Genomic DNA, 22,991 nt, shown 5'->3' on the forward strand with positions numbered 1-22,991 from the left:
GGGGTGCGGAGCTTTCGCGGGCAGGCAGCTCGCTGCCCGGGGAGCGAGGCCGGGGTCGGGCACTGGGCTCACTGTGCTCAGCAGAGCGGAGCCAGGGTTTTCTCGGCCCACAGGGGTTAAATCAGCTGCTCTTTTTCCGAGGCAAGAGCCCTGGTGCTGCCGAGTCTGAAGGTCAGTCCCCTCTGCCCCTTCCCTTCAGCTCGGGAGGGTGCGTCCCCCGGCTCCAGCCCGGGAGAGCTTCACATCAGGGGGCTGGGGGCAGCCAAGGACCACCCTCACCAGCCAGGGACTATTCGCTCTCCCCCTCCGTGAGGTGCCAGCCCCCTGAGCGGAGGCTGACCACGGACAAGCCTCCTTATCCCTGTGAAGCGGGTGGAAACGGTGAAAGGCTCCTCACGGAGCAGCCAGTTAAAGGCGGCTCTCACAGCCCCTGACAGATGCGGTTTCAGTTCACATTTCAAAGCACATCTTTACGGGGTTGGTAACCTTAACCGCTACGTTAAAAATGCTGAAACTTCGTTTTGGTTCAGAATCCACGCGTGGGTCCAGGAATGCCTGAAACAAGCTGAGCCGGAGCGGGGTACGAGGGGAGGGAACCACGGCCAGGACGGAGGAGGGCGGGCAGATGGGGTTCCATTTCTCGCTGCCATCTCTGATAAAATCGGGCTGTGGCGACGGGGATGGGGAAGGTCCCGGTACTGTGGGCAAACCCTGAAAGATGGAAAGATGGCGGGCAGCAGCCCCAGCCCCGGCGGGGAGGTACCGGGGGTCCAGGCACAAACCTGGGAAAGCAGCCGGTGCTTCAACGTGGCTTCCGTCTCTCCTTTATTCTTATTTTATATACCGACACGCAGCCGCTGCCAGATTTTTCTACGAAATGTGACTTTTGTTGGGCAAATTACATTAGGATGGATGCCGCAGGTATCCATTAAGGTTTATTTATCGTGATACTGTTTGGATCTCACGCTTATAAATAACTTATGTTATGGCTTTTGTTTGTAGAAATGTAACTTACATATTTTATTATGCTTTCTGTAAACCTCAAAAAAGAATGTTGTCAAAGCAGCGCCTCTTAACAGCAGTCTAAACTACGGGACATAAAATCTACACTAACATTATTTTTTAATATGGCAAGGAAGCGCGTTATCCCTCTACAGTTTGAAAGGTTGGCTGTCATCATAAACTCCTACTACAATAAAATAGTAACAAGTCTAAGGAATTATTTTGAAAGGTGTGCAGGGCCTGGTGGCTGAGTTTCCTCAAAGCCTTGTGCAAGCAGGGCCAGGTGTTCAAACTCGGCGTTTTCCCCCCAAAAGGCGCCCCGCCGTGCGGAGGCAGCTCTCGGGCGGTTTGCTCTCCCTCGCAGCGGGGCAGACGCTTCCCTGAGGTTGGGCGGTCGGCGCTTTTCACTGTAACAATATAAAACACCTTTTGGGGAGAATCAGACCTCTTTTATGGTCCCAAGTTGTTCACATCCCAGGGCAGGCTCATGTTGGGTTCTCGAGATGGAATCACTCGGGGGCTGAGCGGCGTCTCCCTTCTGACGTTTCCCATTCCATTCTTTCCACTTTTTTTTAAAAAGAACAAAAAATCCACCCCCCGCTTCAGGCAATTATGTATTTTAAAAAAGCCAACCATAAGGCATTACACGTGCTTTGTAAACACGAGGGAATTCTGGGCTGTACCCCCTTTGACAGCGCCCTTTTCAAAAGCCGACAGCAAAGAGTCTCGACAAAGAACCTGGAGCCATAAACCAGGCTCTGTTTGCCCTGCGATCCGTCTCCTGACCTAAAAGCAAGCGCAGTTGTATGACCAGCTACTCTAAATATTCCTGTGGGCAATTGTTAACCAGGGCTGAAACGCTGTTCAAATCACAGAATGGTTTGGGTGGGAAGGGACCTTAAAGCCCAGCCAGTGCCACCCCCTGCCCTGGGCAGGGACACCTCCCACCAGCCCAGGCTGCTCCAAGCCCCGTCCAACCTGGCCTTGAACCCCTCCAGGGATGGGGCAGCCACAGCTTCTCTGGGCAACCTGGGCCAGTGCCTAAATACGCATCTCGCGTTTGCCCTGTTTGTGAGATGCTCTCTAGAACCTCACTGGGGCTGTAACAAGGGACGTGTTCGAAGGGAGGTTTCGGAATCGTACTTGGGGAGCCAGCAGCTGTATCTTAAAGCCAGCCCTCAAGTCCGAGTGTGTCCGGGAGCACAGGCCGATGGTTTGCAACCACTATTCACTTCCACCGTACGACAAAGAAAACCGGAGTCACAGAACCCACCAGCTCCCACCGGAGCCTGTAACGCCGGCGCATGGAGCTGCAGGGCTTGGGCAGGGGCTGCCCAGAGGAACTGCCCGAAGGAGGCAGCACTGCCGGGCACCCCGCGCCCAACGGGGACACGGGGGTCCTGTCCCCAAGCCCCTGCTCACACCGACACCTGCACCCACCGCCGGGGGTTCAGCTTTGCCGCTTCCGACACCTGAGCCGGCAGCGCAGATCCCGGTTCCCGTTCAGGATGGAAATGAGAAGCGAAGGACGGTACAAATTCGTACAGGTTTGATGTGCTGATAATGATCACACACAAAATCAGACCTCGGCATCGGGGCTCAGGTAGCGACACCCCAAACCCGCAGCTCTTCAGTGACCCCAACCAATTCTTTCCTCGGGTCCTCGGCGCTCTTGGACACCAGAGCCTCTGGCTGCGGATTAAAGACTTTCTTCCAGCTGAGCTCAAACGGAAACAGAAAACTGCGGAACAAAATGACTTCCTTTCCGATTTAGTTCCTGCAATTTAAAAATGTGCAGGAAAATAACAGTTGCAAAGAAAAAAAAAAAAAGGGGGGAAAAAAAGCTGTAAGAAATACAGGTATGAACTTTTCCTCTCTGTTGGCCACAATTAAAAATTCCCATTCTTAACTAAGCAGTTGTGAATTTCTACTAACTACACAAATGTAAGCAAGCATGAAAAGCACACGAAATCTATTATTTACATAAGAAAAAAACTCCCAACCCAATTCAAAGCCAGTGCCAATAGCTTGTAATGGCACATAATAGCTTTGCTACATCATAAACTAATTGGCTTATTGCTTAAGTTTTACTTTTTGTCAGATCTTGCTCGAATTCATTTGCGTACTTCCTTGGCCCACCACAGGCCGGTATTAATTGTTCCCCACAAAACCCGAGTGGTTTGGGCTGGGGGAGGGATGGGGGTTCTGGTACCCACCGGACTCTTCAGCATCTCCGAGAGGTGAAGACGCATCTGCTGAATTTGCCGTTCCGTCTCCATTGTGCCACACGCCCTTTAAAGACGGGCAGTGAGTCCCCATAATGACCTGCTTTCTTTTTTGTAGCGCTGAGCAATTCTATTCTTTTTAAACAGTGTTTTAACAACTTTATTTTCTTCTGTGGGTTTCCCCCCCCCATTTCTAAAGACCTGGAAAATGTGTACTTGTGAAATTAAAATATCATCAGTACTTCATTAAGGCTTCCTCCATCATCTCCTATTTTATTACGTGCGACATCCTCAATTTTCTTGCTAGACTTATACCCCAAAATGTTCATTTTTAGTCTTCTACTTCATTGTCCACATTGTCATTAAGCGCCAGTGCTGAAAAGAAATATATAACATTTCGTAGAAAAATAGCAATTTTATTATTTCAAAAAGATGTCATATAAAATTTGTACTGTCTTTCATCTCATTTTCAAACAAATATGGCCTGGAGTCTTTCGTTGATGAGATATTATTTCCTATTATGTGTAGAACTGAGAATCATTAACTGATACAAGTTTAGAAGGAATGCATATTTATTTTGCTCTTTGGTTAAGTACTGTTTCTAAATCGTTTCATAAAGATAAAACAACAGGATAATAAATTCTGATAAGAAAGGCTGAAAACGTTCTTCAAACTAAGGCTGATTTTCCATTGCTTTCACTATTATAAATCCTTACGTTTAGGCCAGAGTTATAAAAAGGCAGAAGATATTTTAAAAAAATAGTTTTCACAAGGGTCAAAAATCTATCTAACGATATAACAGGGTCCCAAAACTTTCCGAGTCGGTGAATTAATCAGTGCTCCGTTTCCAAAGTCCTCGTCAACTCATCATATCTAAAGTGCTGGGATCGGAGGCCCCTTCGCTGCGCAGAGCTTCGGCCACATCTCTTCGAAAGACGGACATGTTCTGAGTGAACCTGGGGGCAAGAAAGAGAACCCAGATGTTTGGTTAAAGGTGACCTGATGCTGAGAGGTGTGTTTGAAGGCTCGGTAAAAAGAGTTAACCGGAATGTAAATTTTAAATTGAAAGAAAAACAAGAGGAAGACTCACAAAACCATTAGGTGCCCTCAAAAACCAGTCCTATAAAGTAACAATGAGCACGTAGACATGTACGGGCAGCATTATAAACTCAGCCTACCAACGCTGGGAAACATTTCAAAACTCAGCCGGGAAACGACTGCAAGGAGAAACCTTTCCATCTCCCGTCGCTCAGAATGTGTCCTTTCTCCAAACCTCCAGCAAAGGGCTCTGTGGGACACGGCCAGATGGTCATCAAGGCGCTCTCGGACCCACCTTCCTCCCTCCTGAGTGGTGTCAGAGTTCAACCCGTCTCTCAGTGAAACGCGGTACCGTCACCCATCTGGCACAGGATGAATTCACAAAAATATTCCCCGACAGTTCTCACCTGGCAGGTGTAGGACGCGAAGTGCGTCCGGTGGCATCGCATCTGAGACCGAACGACAACCTGGACTCAGCTTGCGTGACAGCCCAAACCTGATCTACTCCCTTGGCCCATCCTTACCCGAAACGAAGAGTTTAATTGCCATTTATCACATCTCAGGTATGTATGTAAAAAGAAATAACCAAAAACCACACCAAAAAAAAAAAAAGATTTTAAAAGCCGGAAACATATATCGCCCCCTGCATTTAGGTGGGTTTTTTTTTTTTTTTCCAAACATTCTTTTGTTTGTTGGCTCAACTCTCTTCACTTTGATTGTGTCAGACTTTGCTGGCTCGCCGTAGCGAAGCTAATAAAGTTTCCCCAGGAACGGCTCCTTAGGGCTCCTTCCTGTAAAGGACGGCTGGGCAGGTGCTCGCGGAACTGATGGGATCTCAGCAAAGGTCTCTGTGCAGGACCAGGGGCAATAACCACCCCCGCCTGCCCCCGCTGCACTCGACTTTATGGGCAGCTCCAGCAGCAGTGCGGTACGCGGGGCTCGCTGCGTGTGGAAACACAGGATGCAATTACGAGTTCATTCTTTATTCTATTCATTTTTTTTTTTTAATTTTTTTTTTTAACGTTTGTGCTTATTTCCTTACTAATGGAAATTGATTTCTGCTCGATTTTTAAACAATCACAGTTAAAAGAAGCCTCCCGGTTCCACAGAATAAATCGGAGAAGGATTACAAATCAAGAGCTGAAAACAGAAAAGCCATCGTATTAACTCATGCTGCTCGTCGGGGGAGTGATGGCTTAAAAGTCTTCCCAAGTTAGACAGGCGGATGCTACCGAGACAGACGAGCTGCTCGTTCCACCGAATTATCTCTCTCCCCCTCGCACCTGCACCCATCCCTCCCCGCCTGCCCTTCCACAGAAAAGCTCTCCCAGAGCTTCCGCGCCACTGCCTACCCGAGTGTACTCCAGGTGAAAATCCCCTTTAAATCCGCGGATATTTGAACCTAACGCTCGCCAAATCTACTATTTGCTGGCAGCCCCGGTGACGGGTGCCTCTGCCCATGCCCTGGACGGGGAGAGCCAAGCCAGCAGAGCCGGATCCTCCACGCCGCCCAACGACCTCGGGCTCCTGCCCGTCCTGCTCCCCCCAGCCTGGCCGACGCATCCAACCACCCCCCTTTCTGCCCTTCAGGTCTGTCGTTCTCCAAATAAGAGAAAATGCACATCAAAGTATGTTTTTTCGCAGAAAACAACGTTATCTTAAGGACTTCTTGCCTTCAAGAAATACAAAAATAAAAATAAATTATAATAGTTAAATGAAGATACAGAACTAAGAAACTATCCAGTTATAAGAACGAGTTTTACTCGGTTTTTAATTTTTTCCTTTTTTTTTTATTTCTTCTGTTTTTTTTGTCTAAATCCTGAAGGACTGTTGAGTCAAACGAATCCCCTCGGCACTGACAGCTCTAAGGTCAGACTACGTCCCACCGCCCGCCCCTGGCGGCTCAGTTTTCCTTTGTTTTAACAGGCATTGCCCCCCTTCCCGGTGGCTCTCTGCCTTCTCCCCAGGTTTTCTGCTGATGCAGAATACAAGTTACACACAAAGCCCGTCTGATTTATTAGTGCCACGGATGTGAGCTCTGTGCTTCTCTGGATTTGCTTCCAAATTCCCCCTTCTCTGGCTGCCATCCACAGTCAGGCCATAAGGAACTTAAACGGGAATTTAATAGGAAAATGCAACAAAATTGTGGACATCCTAACGGTAAATTATTTAAGAATTAGACAAGTTCAACATAGTTTTCACATCAACAAACAGAGAAGAAGTCAGAGAAGTAAAATCACCAAATGGTTTTAGCCATCACTTCTCTCCAAGGCCCTTTCCAGTTTGTTTCAAGCTTTCCAAGAAGTTCCACCGTCTGGACTTCAATTCTGCCCCAATACTGTCAAGGTTTGCTTTGGTTGAATAATGGACATGGAAGAGAAAATGCAGCGAGCTAGTAACAAAACGTTAGCGTGAACATAAACTCGCCATTCCTTTTCTGAAGGCTTCTATTCTGTTTTTCAAATGAGGGAGGACCAGGTGAATTTGTGACTCACGTTAAAAACAAAAAAAACATCCTTGCCTCATTTATCTACAACGTGGAAGTAGCCCCGCTGGGTCCTTTCTCACTCTGGCATTTCCCAAGCAGTCTCCCAACTCCAACCCCAGCTAGAAAAGGCTCAGTCGGGGCAACAGCAGTGCCGGAGGCGGCGGCAAGTGCTTTAGCAGAGGGGTTTAAGGTTGGGAAAAGGAATCTCTGAGGCTCACCCGCTGAAATAAGGCAGTTTTTCCCAGGTGAAAAAACAACAGTTGCGGCCTGGCAAACCTTGACTTTGGGATTCAATTAGGAAATACGTTTCTGACCAAGAAATGACATAATTATCAAATGTTCCGGCTCTAACCGTTAAGTCTAGGGATGAATTCTGTGATAGGACATTGTCTTCCTTTCAAGAGGAACCGCAGTTTAAGGCTACCTGGAATACTTCCTAAATTTTTTTCCTAGTTAAAGTTTCCATTTGTCTTTTATTCTTTCAGCTGACTTATGTGTTATGAACTTACCTGTCCCTGTTCTTTACCAAAAGGTTTTGCTCGACCCCTTCCATAAGATTCCTGAAGCACTGGTCAAGGACCTCACGTTTGTTGTCAGGCTGGCTGGTTATCAAGGTGGCCCTTAGTTCACTGAAGTACTATGGGAGCAAAAGCAGAGAATATTAAAAATGAGGTCTGGAAATACAAATTCAGAGTTACTCATCTACATCTGGAGCACCTTGAGCAAGAGTGTCACACGTTGCCCTCTGGGAGAGGAGTTTGGCAAACAAGCACAAAGAGGTGCTGACATGCACCAGCGTCAGCCATACACTACCACCGAAGTTTAGTGCTAAGAGGTGACGTGCCACTTTACCAGCGGGTGTTGGCCACCTAACCAGTTCCAATACAGAAAGCCACCCAGGAGGGGTGGCAGAAACACCCTCGACTACTTCTCAAGTCTTTTCAGACTGTGCACTTCGCTGTGGGCTCTAATCACTTCAGTGCTGTGATGAGACAGACTCCCCTTGGCTTCTTTTGACTTTCTATATACATCCCTATATACCATCCCCGTTATATTCTGGCAGATTTATAGGCTGGTTCAAGTAGAACTTTTTATCACCTTAGAAAAATCTAGGTTTAGTCTAGAAACGCAGAACCGAAGGGGACCTCCAGTGTTATCCACCACCCTACTACTACAGCCAAGCAAGTCACATAATCCTGTTTAGCCTTTGTTATATTGGCTGTGTCAGTCAAAGTCTTATGGCCTTGGGCATAAGCACATCCATGGCATAAGCACTGATATATACAATTATTCAGAGGAGGATGAACCCGTGCCCAAGTACTTGGCAGAGTTTCTGAACAGTCTGATACCACAGCCAAGAATATTATTGCTGGTATTCTCCAAATTTCAGGCGTAAAACAAGAGAACTTGTTCAAGGTAGGATGAAAATCAGTTCTTAGTACGCAAAATTTAGTAGACTTTTGAAGTTGATGTAACTTGTTGGGTGTCATACAGAAAGCACAAAAGTCTGTGATTTGTTCGCTAGATTTTTTTTAAAACCTTTAACAGGTTTAAAGCTGTTTAAACCTTAAAAAAAATCTCAAGTTAAACACACAACTTTGCCATCAAAACTACAGCTCTTCTGTACACTGAAAAAATATGGGACATCGAAAGCAAATGCAGTAAAACCATAGCACTAACACTAAGCTCTGACAACTCAAGAGGGTTATCGGAAGTGTTTGCTTTAATGTCTGCTGGGCAAATCGCTTGCACTCCGTCCAGTTCCTCTCAAACCAGGAACATCCTGTATTACGCATCTCCGCTGACCACCGTGGCAGCTCTGGAAGTGAAGGCAGCAGCTGATCAAATAGCTGGGTCCCAGACTAAAACTCAAAACTGGGAACCACCTGGGAGCCGGCGGGAAAGACGAAATACCCGCCTGCAACAAACACGCTCCCAGGAGCCCCCTCTCAAGGTGACAAACGCAGAGTTCAACGTAGAGAAGGCCACAACCCCCAGATCTTGCCCGGCCTCCACAAGTTGTTTTTAGAAAAGAGGCATTCCGAAACTTCTTCAGTCAACCCCATAGTGGGAAGCATTAACAGCAAGGCGTAACATCGCTGCCTACCACGACTGAGCGCAGCATCCCCCTGAAGACTCCCCCGGCATCCCTGTTTCAACGCCGCGGAGCTGGAGTTGCCAGGGCTTCTCTGTGACACCACTTTTGTGAATGCCTGCGTTCTTCGGCTGAAGGACAACAGCAAGGAGGAGAGGCTGTCGCGATGTTATCACCATACAGAGGGCTTTTTCTGCCAACCTCTTGCCACCAGGATTTAAACTAAACTTGCTGCTGCACCTCAGTACGGGAACTGCATCCGGAGCCACGTGAACCACCCCATTTCACACTAAGCTGATGCTGTCTCAAAAGATGTAGTGCTGGTTTAGGGTAGACGCTGAGTACTCATTTGGGCCTAATTATCCCGATCGGTGCAAGGAGGTATAAATCCCAATTTTTCTGAGTTCCTAAGTAAACCCGACGCCTCCCCTTTGAGATGAATTACAGGCAAAGAAGATCTCATTAAAACAAAAGAAGTGAACAGGCAGTAAAACACGGTAGATGCGCGCTTGCCGTCTCGGGAACTGTAGAGACAGAGACCCTGTCTGAAATAAAGGAACCCATTTCCAATAAATAAACCACCAGTGCACTGCAACGAGCCAAGAAAAGATGACTTTTACAGCCACACGTAAGTCCGTGTCCTACTTTTTCCAAACACGAAATAAATAACCTTGATGCAAAAGGGGCAATACAAATATCGTAAATTGTATTTCCTGTTCTCCACCCTTCCAAAAGAAATGTAAGGCTTGTTCGTAAGTAAAGGCGCTTGTACATATCCATGTCTGCTAAGCAAAACACACAATCATTAGAACTAGTCTAATTTCAGTAAAAAGAATATTCTGCCAGTCACAAATTTATTCCTCATGATTTACAGCTCCGTGGTTTTATCTTCAAGTGAAATATTTAATTTCTTCTTATACCGAAGCATCAAAACCACGTAATTAATATGTAGTCAGGCTAATACTTAAACGCTATAAATCAGAAGCATTATATAAACAAAAGTGTCGTCTCGAACAAGATTGGGAATGCACAAAACTACTTATTTCCCACTTTTATAATGATGCAGTGACTCAGAGCAGATAGAAAATGATTAGTTTTCCTTCCAAAGTAGGAAATATTGCTTCCATCTGTAAAGTATAATATTGTGATGTCATAAAGTTTTCCTAAACACTGAATTTGCCCTTATTCCCTCTCAATCATTTTAAAAGAACTGCTCTCTCTTATAGAGCTTGGATTTAAATCACAATAACACACCAAGAAGATGAATGACAGTGCTATTGGATATGGCTAAAATTGGATCCTTCAGCACAGGTGAATGATGAGACAGCGCTTCTCTTCTTGATATATTTTCTTCTTCTATTAGTTTCCTTCCGTGGCTGGGATTTCAGTTTGAATTTTAATGTATGCGGTTGCTGCTAATCTTAGTGTCTTATTTTTTTCCAGCACCCTCTTATTGTATAGACAATTCATTCTCCAAAGCAGTAATACACTGAGGCTTGTGACTGCCCAGGAGATAAAGCAATTCAGAATAAAGTTAGAGCTAGCTCTGAAGTATGGCGAATACAACAGGTCAATATCTGCGGAAACAACGCCTTGCCATACCAAACATGCACACATTTAGATCCCCTCCCATTCATTTACTCAGACGGTTTCCATTTCAGACAATATTGTCTCTATTAAGTCACCAGGGAAACATGATGGGTATATCCAAATTCATAGTTTCGGATTTTATTGAAAGGGCAAATTGCAGAGTATTTCCTGGTTTACAGAATCTGCCACAGATGCACACAATCCAAATTGCAATCAATGCGAGTGCTTAAGTGTAAGCACTCAGATAATATCCCCCCCCCCCGCCCCCGGCCCCTCTAAAGCTAGTTGTTCCTGTGAAACCTTTCAGCAAAATAAATTGGTTAACTATTTTTCTAGGAAGCATTTTTTCTGATGCGATTTCCACCGTGGTGTTGTTTCATATTTCTATCTAAAAGCCAGGCGAGCTTGCAGAGCTTCTATTCCTGCTTAATTCTGGAAAAGCGAAGGCACAGAATTTATTAAAAAAAAGGCTAATTACATACTTGCGCGATCTAAGGTTGGGTGTAAAAGCTGGGGTAAAGGTTTGAGAGGATTTTTCATCAAAACGAAGCCACTCTGCGACATATCTGCAACATGCCTGTAGAGTACATGAGCTGAACCCCACGCTCCACCCGGAACGTGAGCACGAGGGAGCCAGGTCCCAAGGGAAGAGCTGGGGGATTCGAAGGGCAACAGCGGCTTTGTTCTATGTGAAATATTGCTTCAACTATTTGGGCACGTGAAGAGTGAATCTGGTGGGATTTCTGAAATACTCACTTTCTCATTGAGAAGTATAAGTCCGAGCAGCGGTCTTGACACAGACCATTGGTTTCTGCAGTCTTCAAAAATGATGGTGTTCATTAGGATTGACATCATCTGCAAGAAAAGTCAGACAGTTTACATGAATATGGATACTCGTGTTATACTGCATGATGTGGCGAGAAGGAAAAAAAAATCAGTGAAACCTTTCCTAACCATGCCGGAATCACTGACATTTCACATATGAGCATGGAATTACAAAAGCCATTCTTCCAAACAAATATTTCCATAACCAAAACTATCAGGTGAAGAAAGTTAAAGGAAACGAATGTCAAACTTGGCCCTAAAGGAAAAGCTGAAGTTAAAACAAATCTGAATTGAGATTTAGAGCTGTGTTAATTTAAGGTACAGGCTTTGCCTTTACTACAGGGATTCGCCCCGTTGCCCCACGTCCTGGTTTGAGGACCACAACATCACACTACTTCTGGGAGAGCAATACGCGTGCGACCAGTAATCTGTATTAGTTTCACATTAATCCCTAGCGGCTCTTCAAGATTCTGCTTTTCTCACATCCACCTTTCTTCGTGCAGGACACCGCAAGGTGTTTGAAGGCAGCACTCCCTGTTTCAATGAAGGCAATCCTGACTCCAGCAAGAAGCCTGTGAATCTACGCCATTTCCATCGCAGTTACAAACCCAGCCTCTGATTTTAGACATTTTACTTTACTTCTGTGACTGACTTTACGCAGCTCTACAGCAGGGATAAAGCCACTTCATCAACTCTATAAAGCACTGAGATCTATCAGCTCCTACAATTAAGTTCCACTGGCACCCAAAGTGAAGGTAGATAATTTATTTTGCTCGTTGGCTGGCACGTAACCAGAGCCTTCAGCTAATGCCACGTGGAGCGTTCTCCCTCCAAGGCCTCTTCTGGTCTTGCTGTGCTCCTGTACCTCTCCTGTGTGCAGCTAGGAGGGGTAGGACTTATTTAAGGATTGGCACAACTTTCGTAAAAAGAAATTACAAAATAACTATAGAATCCACTTAAAGATAAAATGCTCTAAGATATCCTCAAGTTATGTTAGTCCAAAATGCCAAAGGCCACAACATATGCGAACCTAAAAACATTACTCAGAGATTAAACAGGGGGAAAATTTGTAAAATGTCACCAGTAAATAGTTTGACTCACATTTATAAAACATCTACACCCTAAAACCAAACATAGAGGAAGTAGAAAATCATTAAATCCTTTCTTCTAGGCCAATGAGTAGCTATGAGCTGGGTCTCCAGAGAGCTGCCACACTGCAAACTAGCCTGTAATAACTGACCAAGGCGAAGTCAAACAGCATGTTTCACTAAATGAAAAAGATGAATCCGAGCACTACAAATCACCTGGAACAGAGATATCCACAAATTATTGGAGCTTTCAAGTTAGGAACATACGGTCTGGCATGGGAAAGGCCAATTCTTCACCTGACTTCGCAGTTTATACAGCAGGCAAGCTATTTTTCATTGTTCATAGGACAAAACCAGTTCTATATAGCTTTGGAACTAATGCAAACAATTCAAAATCTCTGCACGAGCACTAATAGGGGCTTGTTTTCCAGACATGAAGAATAATTACAACCTCTTGTAATTCATTCATCGCCAAGGTTTTCATCTCCATAGCTTGCAACAAGGCTGGCTGTTAGGACAGAAGCATTTTTTAAAGTAATTAAACAAACTCATTCAAGCTGTGATTTAGTCAGAGCACCACCACTGACATACCCATATTTCTTAGAAGCAGTGCTACACATGTAGAAAGACTTTCAATGTGACGTTTAATCTAAAAAGAGCACAACTGACCCAGAGGGAGAAGCGCCACCTCTTCAAACTCCAGCTTTATCAACCAGCTCCCTAAGGATGTCTTTAAGGTCTCCAGCCCAGAATGGCTACTAAATCGCAAATGAGCAAAGCAATTATTTTAGTAAAGTTTTTGGCCTAAATATGGAAGAAGGCTGAAGTGTCCAAAATTCACCAGGGGAACACTTGTCTCCAAGCGTAAGTAGTACGGACATTACTGACCGAAGCAAGGAATATGATGAATGTTACAATTCATAAAACCAAGGCCAATATAAAGCAATCTAGGTAACAGTAACTATTAATTGTGTGTTTCGATATTGGCCAACGAGGACGTGAAACAGTGAAAGCCTCCCTCCCACTTCCGAGCTTTTCCTCTGACGAGATCCTACTGACAAACACTTTTAATTCCACTTCTGACTCTAAGGATTAATGAAAGAGAACCGTTTTAGGAATCATTAGCCGTGCAGGGAACACCGCATTCAGGACTTAGCTAGGTCTCATACCTGGACGTGCGTTTCCTCCGTGGGCCAACCCATTCCTTTCAGTCAAACGAGACCGTTACAACACCGCAAGCGCTAATGCTGTCACGCAAAGGTGCCTCTGCTTCAAGGAGCTGCTGGGAATAGCGGTACCACTGCACTGATATGTAGCATCTGCCCGTGAGCTCTCTGGAACAGTGATTAATGCCTCTCATGAAGTTACGTACGTTTATTACTCGCAGAGCTGGACCATTTGCAATCCTGTTGCCTCTGCCAGATACCTTAAGACATCCCACTTCTTGCAAAGATTAAAAAAAAAAAATAAAATCAAGGTGTATGTTTTAGGATTAGGAGTTGCACGCGTAAAATGAGGGCAAATCTATCCTATCCAGACCTCTGTTGGAGGTTGTCAGGAGCGCATGATGGCACAGGCAGAAGACAATCCGCAATTACTGAGCTAATTCCACCAAGATGAAGGCCACCAAAATCCATGGTAACAGCCTTCAACCTCCTTTTCCTGTTTTCCATGTTTCTCTATCACAACTATTGCCGCTGCTTTGGTTTACTCCGCACCTTTGGTTCCCCGTGCTATTTCTGCGTGAGCCTACAGCAAGCTGTTTGCACCCCAGACCCTTCTTTGTCTTACAAGAGAGGTTGTACCCGCGGAACAAGTGCTTGGAGACCAGCCCTGCTGGAAAGAACTTCTGTCCAAGGGAGGCAGCCTGCCTGGAGTCATCTGCAGGGCAGCAGAGCTCCTCTAGACAAGGCTCATGCTACTTTATAATGAAGCTTTGCCTCAGCAAACAGCGCATTTACTGGTGATGTACCAGGCTTTAACTCTTTCTTGGGCAGAGGTATCAGGCTTTCATTTAATTTTACTAATTCCCTCTTTCGCGTAATATACAACAGCTTCTTCCTACGCTGACAAGTGTCAACCTCCGCTTCCTCCTTCAGACCTCGTCTGATCAGTGTTTTGACTGTTGTAATCAGGAGAAACAGGCTGACCCATGCAGGAAAGATTTTCTAGCTCCATATACATGCCCATTTCTGTTTCTCCCCTGCGATGTTCAGGCCATGAAGGAACTGAAACTCTTTAAGCTTCTGAAGGAGGCTCCTTCTTTGTATTTCATTTGCTGACATGCATTTACATGTATTTGTGTTCATGATGGCAACACGTACAAAAATGATAACTGCAATTTTCTGAAGAGGAGATCTTAGAATGATAGAATCGTCTAGGTTCGAAGATCAAGTCCAAGACTTGATCTGACTTGGACTTTATGTCAAGCCCAACCATTAACCAAACACTGCCAAAACCACCACTAAACCATATCCCTAAGCACCACGTCTACCCGTCTTTTAAATACCTCCAGGGACCATCTACTGACACGATCATGTTCATGATCATCTACCAACCTCCAAGAAATACCTACTAACGAGGGGGTGAGGTGCCATTACCCGGCCGGCACGGCTGTCCCAGCACAGCCCCACTCACCCCCGGGCCACCAGCTGGACCCCAGTACGGGAGCAAGCACTCAGCAGCCAACGGCAGCGGCACCGTCCGCATTTTTATTTCACTTCTTTGGAGAACTGCAGAGCATTTCCCAGACGTTAGTTACCTTCAAAAGTGTGCCACTGAGATATACCAGCATTACCATCACATTTCACAGAGGGGCCGACCGAGGAACAAAGTCTGCGAAGCCACAGTGATACAGACTGAGCCTGGGGCACCCCCCTCAGCTCCTTCCACCATCACCCAACCTTGCTCATGCTGTTGCTGGAGACCTGCAGTCCCTCTTACTGGGCAGCAGAAGCAGCTGGTGGGGTTCAGGGGGACCGGCATGTACGCGGCATGCAGGTGTCAGAGAGAAACCCTTGCTATGGTCCACCGTCCTTGTTCCACCTTTGGCAGGAGTCTCACCATCTAATTGGAGATCACAAAGCAACTCCATGGCGAAACAAAGCACAGAGCTCCGATGCAGAATTGATCAAACATATGGGTTTTTTGTTTTCTAGGTGGAAAATACCCCACTGGTAGGAACTGAAACGCTTTATTTGAGGAAAATGACTCGTGGGACCCTGCCCCAGAGCCCCTGCAGCGTGGTGGCACTCCAGCCCTCGCACGGACTCAGGCAGAAAACAAGGTCTCAAGGTGGGAGACAGACATTAAAAAAGGCGGAGGGTGGGGGAGCAGATAATCTATTTTCCACTTAGTTCAAAACAGCAACCTTGCCTCTGTTCTCTTCTCTTACGCATAGGGCATCACTTTATCCGGTTCAATAATGTTTCTCCTGACACATTTGTTCTTTACAGAAGGAACTATTGACAGAACAGGCCAGAATAAAGAACTGTTCTTCCAATAAATTAATTCTTCAGAGCCTCTCTTCCTTCAGAGCCTCTTCCTTTCTTAGGTGGAGGAGGAAAATGTTGGTCAAGATAACCCTCATTATAAAAACTTTTTCTAAAGAAGCTGGGAAAGAAGCTGCCTTTCCACTAAAAAGCCTTTTTTTGCTGCTCCGTTTTATCAAAAGAGCGCTTGCATCATCGCAAGTCCTGTAACTCATTTCTCTCTCCCATATTTGAGATGAAGATTTTATTTTGCTGCATCTAATCGCATTTTAACAGAAAGAACATTATGTTAACACCAGAGACAGCAGCATGTATTCCGTTACAAAAGGCTGAGAATGGTCTAAGAACACACACAGACATTAACCAAACGCTCGCCTGCTCAGAACACTCCTTTTTTCCACACAGATCTGGAAAAGATTCAGATTTTCATTGTTTAGCACCCAAAACTTGGTAGGTTTTCACAGCTTTGCCTTCAGACAGTCCGCTCTTAATTTAGGAGCTGCGATTACTAATTTAAATGTCCTTTGGAGTTCTCAGTTCTTTCATCATCAATTCTTCCTATATCAATAAATGGATCATCATTTACTAATAACATTAGGAAGATTTAAATGCTCCAAGATTATTAAATACCTTAAATTTTAATCTGTTGTTTTAAAATATTTATTTTACTAGAAAGCCTAAGTTTCAGATTGATTTTTTTCTGTGTTCAAAGTTAAAATTTCCAGATGAAATAAGAAAACTAAAGCCTTTATTTATGATGGAAGTGAGAACCGCCCCGTTATTCATGAACTAAAAATATTTAAGCGTCAGAAACAGCAGATGAGTTGGGATGCGCAGCTTTCCTTCTGGACACCCTCCCGCCTCTCCCATCCCGCTGTGGGATATATACATATATGTACATAAACATTAATAACTAACATTTCATGGCTCATGAAGCTTAAAGAAGCTGCAGCAATTACGAAGACTTAAAAAAAATTGTGAGGGACCCAATCTCCTCTGTCAATTTGAACTTGTTCAATTGGGTCTGGCCTTTTTGTTTCTTTTTATGAAAAATGGCTGGAAAAACCCAATCCTGATGTCGGGACAAGGCACCTGGGTGACACCCTGCATACCATGAACCAGTATATGCCTGCGTATGATTTAAGTGTCCGTATCGTTCCCAGGGTATGCCTATCGGTTATATGCTACATCCTGCCAGGAGAGTCTCCTCCTGATGCTGAGCAGGGATGGAAAAGCTGGCTGTAGATGGGAAAGAGAGAGTGGAGCTTGGCATTTCCCTGGATAGGTCTTCAGAACTGCCCAAAGGGCCACGAGCATGGGGGATTTCACTTGAGGTAGGTCCGAATCATAAGCCAGAAGAAATAATAATAGAATCAGATTGTACTAACTCACGTCAAACCTCACTTTGTATCTGACCATCACAGAGTCACAGAATTGCCTAGCTTGGAAGGGACCTTTCAGATCACCGAGTCCAACCATTGACCTAACACTGACAAAACCCACCACTAAACCATATTGCTAAGCACTACGTCTATCTGGCTTTTAAACTCAAAAGGATACACTTAGGCCGATAGTTTAACGCTAACGACAAGCACCTGCAATGGACCCATCAAACTGACTCCACCAGATCCACTGCAGTTTCTATTTTCTTCACTGCCAAAATAAACCGTCCTATGTCAACAGTACAGTAACACAGAGCAGTAGTGCAGAGTGGACTTTTCCAAGCTCAGCCTTACTCCCACTCACCGTTTCCTACCTCCAGCCAGCAGCAAAGTGCCTTTCCAGCAGCCGAGAGGATGGCAAAGCAGATGTTGGCGCTGGGCTCGGGAGCCACCGCAGCACAGCTGGAGCAGGAGCAGCAGCTCCATCCCGCGTACCAGCTGCTCACAGCAAACCATTCTGCCCTATACTAGCATGTTTTCAAACAGTAATTTTAATATTTTCCCTCTAATTTGAGGGCATATTCTAACACGACAGAACAGGTTCTTTTCAAATGACGGTTGCATCGGAATTTTTTACCTGAAGGACTGTGCTACTGGGTCCAGTCTCGCCCATCAGACCCAGGTCCATCTGTCCTAAGGGAGATGGTGCTCCTGGGTGCGCTGTCGTCCATGAGGGATGGAGAAGAGACACCAGCCGCCTGCTACAGACTCACCTACAGAAAAGCAGTAAGTCCCACAGGATGGAGCAGTTTTGCCTAGTCTAAGGGTTGGCTACACTAAATGCTGGAAGCAGAACGGTTAACTGCAGCAACGCTGAAGATGCCTGATGAATGAAATGCCTCCTCTTTCTGCAGGGAGGAGGGGATACATTTCATTAATTATTACCTTCCAGGGTGTGCTGACTTGCTTCCGTCTGCGCTGAATTTCATGTAAACCCTCTGTTGAATGTCACGTACTCCGATGCTGCCTCAAGTGCTAGATTTTGTATTTGGGTATCTGGTGTAGCTGACAGATGTTTACAAACTCGCATATCTGCACAGCTCCTTTTTGCCTATCCATCTGTGCTCCCCGATAGACAGCAAATTATTCCACCTCAGGCTGGAATAATTTAAGATTGTGACATCAGCCCTCGATCTGCATTTTTGAGCTGGTGGCATTCAGAGATTTTCAGTTACAGACACTAGAGTACCATTTTAAATTAACCTAAGATGATTATTTAAGATTCAGCCATTTCTAAACAAGTGGCTGTGACTGTACAGCGCTACAGTCGTTTTTAAAGATGACAGAACTGTGATTAACCGGGACTTTTGGAATGTACAATTTGTCATAATCTGTAACGCAAAATACAGGTTGCTTTGGTGTAGGAAAAGGCTGAGCTCTTTAAAAACCTTATAAAAGTATTAATTCCCATTCTCCCTCTGCTTTTAGCAGCCTGTGAGGAAGGAGCCAGGCTCAGGTCTTTGTAAACCCAGTTAGTCTCATCTCAGAAGAAAATCCTTAAGTGCTTTTTCTAGTCCGCGTGGTCGCTTGTACAGCCAGCACTCGTATCTGAGAGGTGACACAGGATGAAGTCGGTGTCTCCTACCAGCATCTCTGACCAAATGACTAGTTATTTAATCCTGTTGGGAGGGGAGAACAGCAGCTTCACCTACACCAACGTCTCCCAGCAAGCCTGTCCTCAGGAACGTGAATGGTCCCATGCCTAAATCTCTCATTCTTCTCCTTAACTGACACTGAGACTCGCAGTGTGCATCATCTTTAAATTCCTCAAACGTGAGCCATCGCTCTCCTCGTCTCCAGCTCCTGAGAAATTCACCCGTCCCTTCCCTTGCACCAAGTGCCGGGAGCTGATGCACAAACGCGGCTGGGGATTTGCAATGTTGCACCAGGATTTCAGCACAGGAACTGGGGTTGTACCTGCTGGATTTCTGAAGTCTCAGTTACAGGAAGGCCTTCCAAAATGGCCAGGGAAGACAAGGTCAGAAAATGCTATTCCTGGAAAAATAAAATCATTTAGTCTAAAACCAATCTGAGGCTAATCTCAAACTTAGGCGACAGAAATGTTCCAAAAATGTAAGAAGCTGCATATGGGGGGAAAGGCTGAGCGTGAGATCAGCTCTAAATCCTTCTTCCAAGGAACCTCAAGGTATCTCGAGCGGGCGTTTATCCCCGAGCTTGAGCCAGCCCTGTGCCGACACTGGGTGGAGGTGTGCTCAGCGCAACCTGGGGGACGCACACCCCACACGCCATGCAGCAGGTCCTTAAGCTGGGATTCAGCTTGTGCTCACCTGCAAGTCAAGCCCAGCCTGGCGTCTACCCGTAACCCACCCGTCCCGGCAGCAGCACTGGGACACGTGTGGAGCTCTCTTCGAAGAGCCCCGATGTCGCCAGCTCGGATTTGCCGGCAGCTCGAGCGTAGGCACAAACCCGGTGGACGTTTGCCAGCAGCAGAGCCAGAGGCAGCCACCACACAGCAACAGCAACCGGTAGTAGAGAAAATTAGAACCAGGATAATTATTTTACCCATATTTACCTTAGTTTAGCGCCGAGGAGGAGACAATCAGCAGGGACAGGGGGACAGGCTGGGCTTTTAAGCCACACCTTGAAGGAAACCAGAGTATAAGACACCCAGAACTTGGCTCTAACCACTGTTCAAGGACCATCCATACAACAAAGTGACCTGCTCTGCTGGAACAGAGCAACGCACTAGCGTGGAACTTAAAAAGACTAATCCAAGTATTAATCACCTATTGCCTACCAGATTTCAAACCTCTTCTGTTTTCAAACTGTTCACGCATTAATTCTAATCTCTTCTGTGGAACAATTAAAAGTATTTTGGTTATCCTGATAAACTGAACCGCAACCAAAGCTCTTGCAAATAAACATAAAAGACAGATGATAAAGATGGTAATAAGCATATTGCTGCTGTGTCCTGAATAGTCACCGACACTTCTTAGCGAATATCATCTTTCACAACAACAACAAAGGATAAGAGCACAAGGCTATTTCATGCAGTCATCCAAACAAAATGCACTGAATATTATATTTCATACTAAATACATTACCCTGGCAGTTTGACACTCAACATTTCAATAGATATTGCGTCTCTCTAACATTCTGCCTGAATTTCTGCAGATGGACTTTTAAGTATCAATGGAAGATTACTTTACTTGTCAGGCTAAAAAGATTTTAAAGAATGGTTGCACACACTTCATTTTTAATTTTTTTTTTTCTTTCTTTCTTTTTTTTTTTTTTTTTTAAAGGGGAAACGAATCACGAATTCAGAAACACGGTTACGCTGAAAGGTCAAATCCCATGTTGTGTCGTAGTCCTTTGTGTGTAGTGTTCTTTCAATAGCTAAACGCCCTCGTCTCTGACGCGCCCAGCAAAGCACTGGGAGGATGTGCTCGAGTTAAACTAAGCTAACCTAAACTATGCCAAGAGAAGCTGAGAGAAACTAACAGCGTTCCCAAATCTCATCAACCTGTTATGATATTGGGATTTTTTAGAAACGTATTTTACTTTATTTTTAAACTGTGTAGGTTCCTGGAGATAGCCAAATACACAAAAAATCTCGATTTTCAGTAAGAAAAACCCCAGAGAAGTGAACACGAGGGAAAAAAACCCCAGCTAACTAAGTTTCTGGATCTCACGATTTCAGAAGACACCCTGAGCACACAACTACCTCTCAGGCTCAGAAACAAAATAAAATGACTGCGATTCATTAGCCTAGGAAAAACATGGATTTTGATGTTTTTCCTCAATTCCAGAGTCTTGAAAATCGGCAATCTGTCAAGGTTAAGCGGCACGTGTATTTAATGTATGCCAGCCATTACAAAGTTTTCGGCAGCAACCCGGCCCATTTCACCTGAGACGTACCTTTCCTCAGCTCACAGCCAGCACTGACCCGCTCAGAACGCCCCAGCCACTGCCTCGCCAAACACCGCACATCTCTAGACGCGCGTCATCTCGCCCGCTGCCAGCTTCGACGGGCCACCGCTATCATAGCCAACCGCAATTAAGCGCCCCTGTAAGCCGCTGCTATTCTGGAATTTTAAATTTGATTTTTTTATTTATTTTTCCTTTTAAATCGGGGAAGGTGTTTGTTGACCGAGAGCGAGTTTCATTATTCATGTGGCAAGTCTGCCAGTAGCAGATCATGGAATGGATTGTTACCTTTCCCTATCCATTTTGTAAAGATATTGCTTTCTTTCTAGACTGCAAGCATCACTTCTAACTGGATTTTGAATTATAATGTGAACTTTACAAAATTATTGGTGCTATTCATATCGCTAGTTAGATTCTACGGAACAGCAATATTTTTTTGCCCTTCCCCAAACCAGCACCTCTTAGTGTTTTATATCAAACAACCAAGGCCAGCAGAAATCGAAACATTTCCAAGTAATGTAAAGTATTACATTGCACTGAGTAAACAAGGAATAAAACATTTTTATACTTCTCCTTAAACTTATTTGCTTTTTGAAAATATTTATGCAGCATAGGAGGCGGGAGGTTATTGAGAAATACAGCCAGTTCCTCTTCTTTAATTGAAACATTTACGCTTTTTGTTCTGCTAGCAAAAAGCAATGAACAGTAATAACGCAAGATAAATATACAAGAAACTTATAGATACGATTGTAAAACAACATCACCCTAATGTTTTCATTTAATTACCCTGAAACGTATTCTATTTAATATTCATTACTCAAAAGCCAATTTAAAAGAGAAAAGAGGTGAAGGGACTTATTCAGAAAGACGGACTGTCATTCACGGCGATAGTTATCTAATATACGGAAGTTAATAAAGCAGATTAATCTACAAGTCGCTTTAAGCCACGGCTGAGCTGAGAACAACCGCCTCTTTGACCCCTCGGGCTCCCGCTGTGCACCAGCAGCAGGTGCCAGCTGTACCCAAAGGACGGCCCAGGCCCTCCCCGGCACTGCCTTTTCTCGCCGCGCTCCTGACCAGCAGCTGACCCTGCAGGAAGGATTGTTCCCCGCGCCGCCCTAAAGGCTACATAACCCAGTAAGCGAGAGAAACAACAACAACAAAAAAGCATACACACGCACACACACACACGCACGCACGCACCAGCTGCCTCGCCCGAGGGCGCCCATCCAACACCCGCACCTCCAGCGGGCCGCCAGCCCCGACAACGACGCTTTTTTTTTTTTTTTTTTGTCTCCGACCATGAATTCTGGACAATACTTCTTAACCTCGCGGAACCAAACTTCTCTCCCTCCCCAAAGCCGTGGCGTGTAAACGATAGCGCAGTCGCGGGTGATTAAGAGGAGCTTCCCGATTTGATTTAGCGCCGTTATTAAGAGCGTGAAATCTTCAGATGCATCGCTAATGATGATGTATTTTAACATTAAAAGTCTTAAAATTAAATTACTCCATTCACACGACAACGAATCACAACAAGGCTTTAAACAAAGCAGAATTAGAGAAGACACTAAGCTCATTAATATTTTTTGATTTCTTAATTGACGGCACTCGTGTAGCGATAGCTATACGTTCAGCAATATACTTGAGACTAAGGCTGCCACCGCCTTTATACACGTGCAGTAAGAAGCACGCGTAAAAGAGAAGTAACCGTATTTTTCATTAAGATAAGATGGTTTGACATAGTTATTTTGCTGATACAAATTACACAACCACAAAAACAATCAGAGTAATGATTAAATGCAGTTATGTACATGGGAGA

The 22,991-nt window shown here is 45.0% G+C and overlaps 1 protein-coding gene across 1 annotated transcript in view; it reads right to left on the reverse strand.

Annotated features, from left to right (window-relative positions):
• Positions 1 to 3,625: 3,625 nt before the first annotated feature.
• RANBP17 (RAN binding protein 17) overlaps positions 3,626 to 22,991 on the reverse strand; it is a 159,782-nt gene continuing 140,416 nt past the window's right edge. The window contains exons 26-28 of the mRNA XM_074603816.1: positions 11,195 to 11,293; positions 7,263 to 7,390; positions 3,626 to 4,183 (exon numbers count right to left, since the gene is read on the reverse strand). Of these exons, the coding sequence (XP_074459917.1) occupies positions 4,087 to 4,183; positions 7,263 to 7,390; positions 11,195 to 11,293 (324 nt within the window). The 3' untranslated portion in view covers positions 3,626 to 4,086. The remainder of the gene's footprint in view (positions 4,184 to 7,262; positions 7,391 to 11,194; positions 11,294 to 22,991) is intronic.

This window comes from Larus michahellis, chromosome 11 (genome assembly GCF_964199755.1).
Source record: "Larus michahellis chromosome 11, bLarMic1.1, whole genome shotgun sequence".
NCBI lineage: Eukaryota > Metazoa > Chordata > Aves > Charadriiformes > Laridae > Larus > Larus michahellis.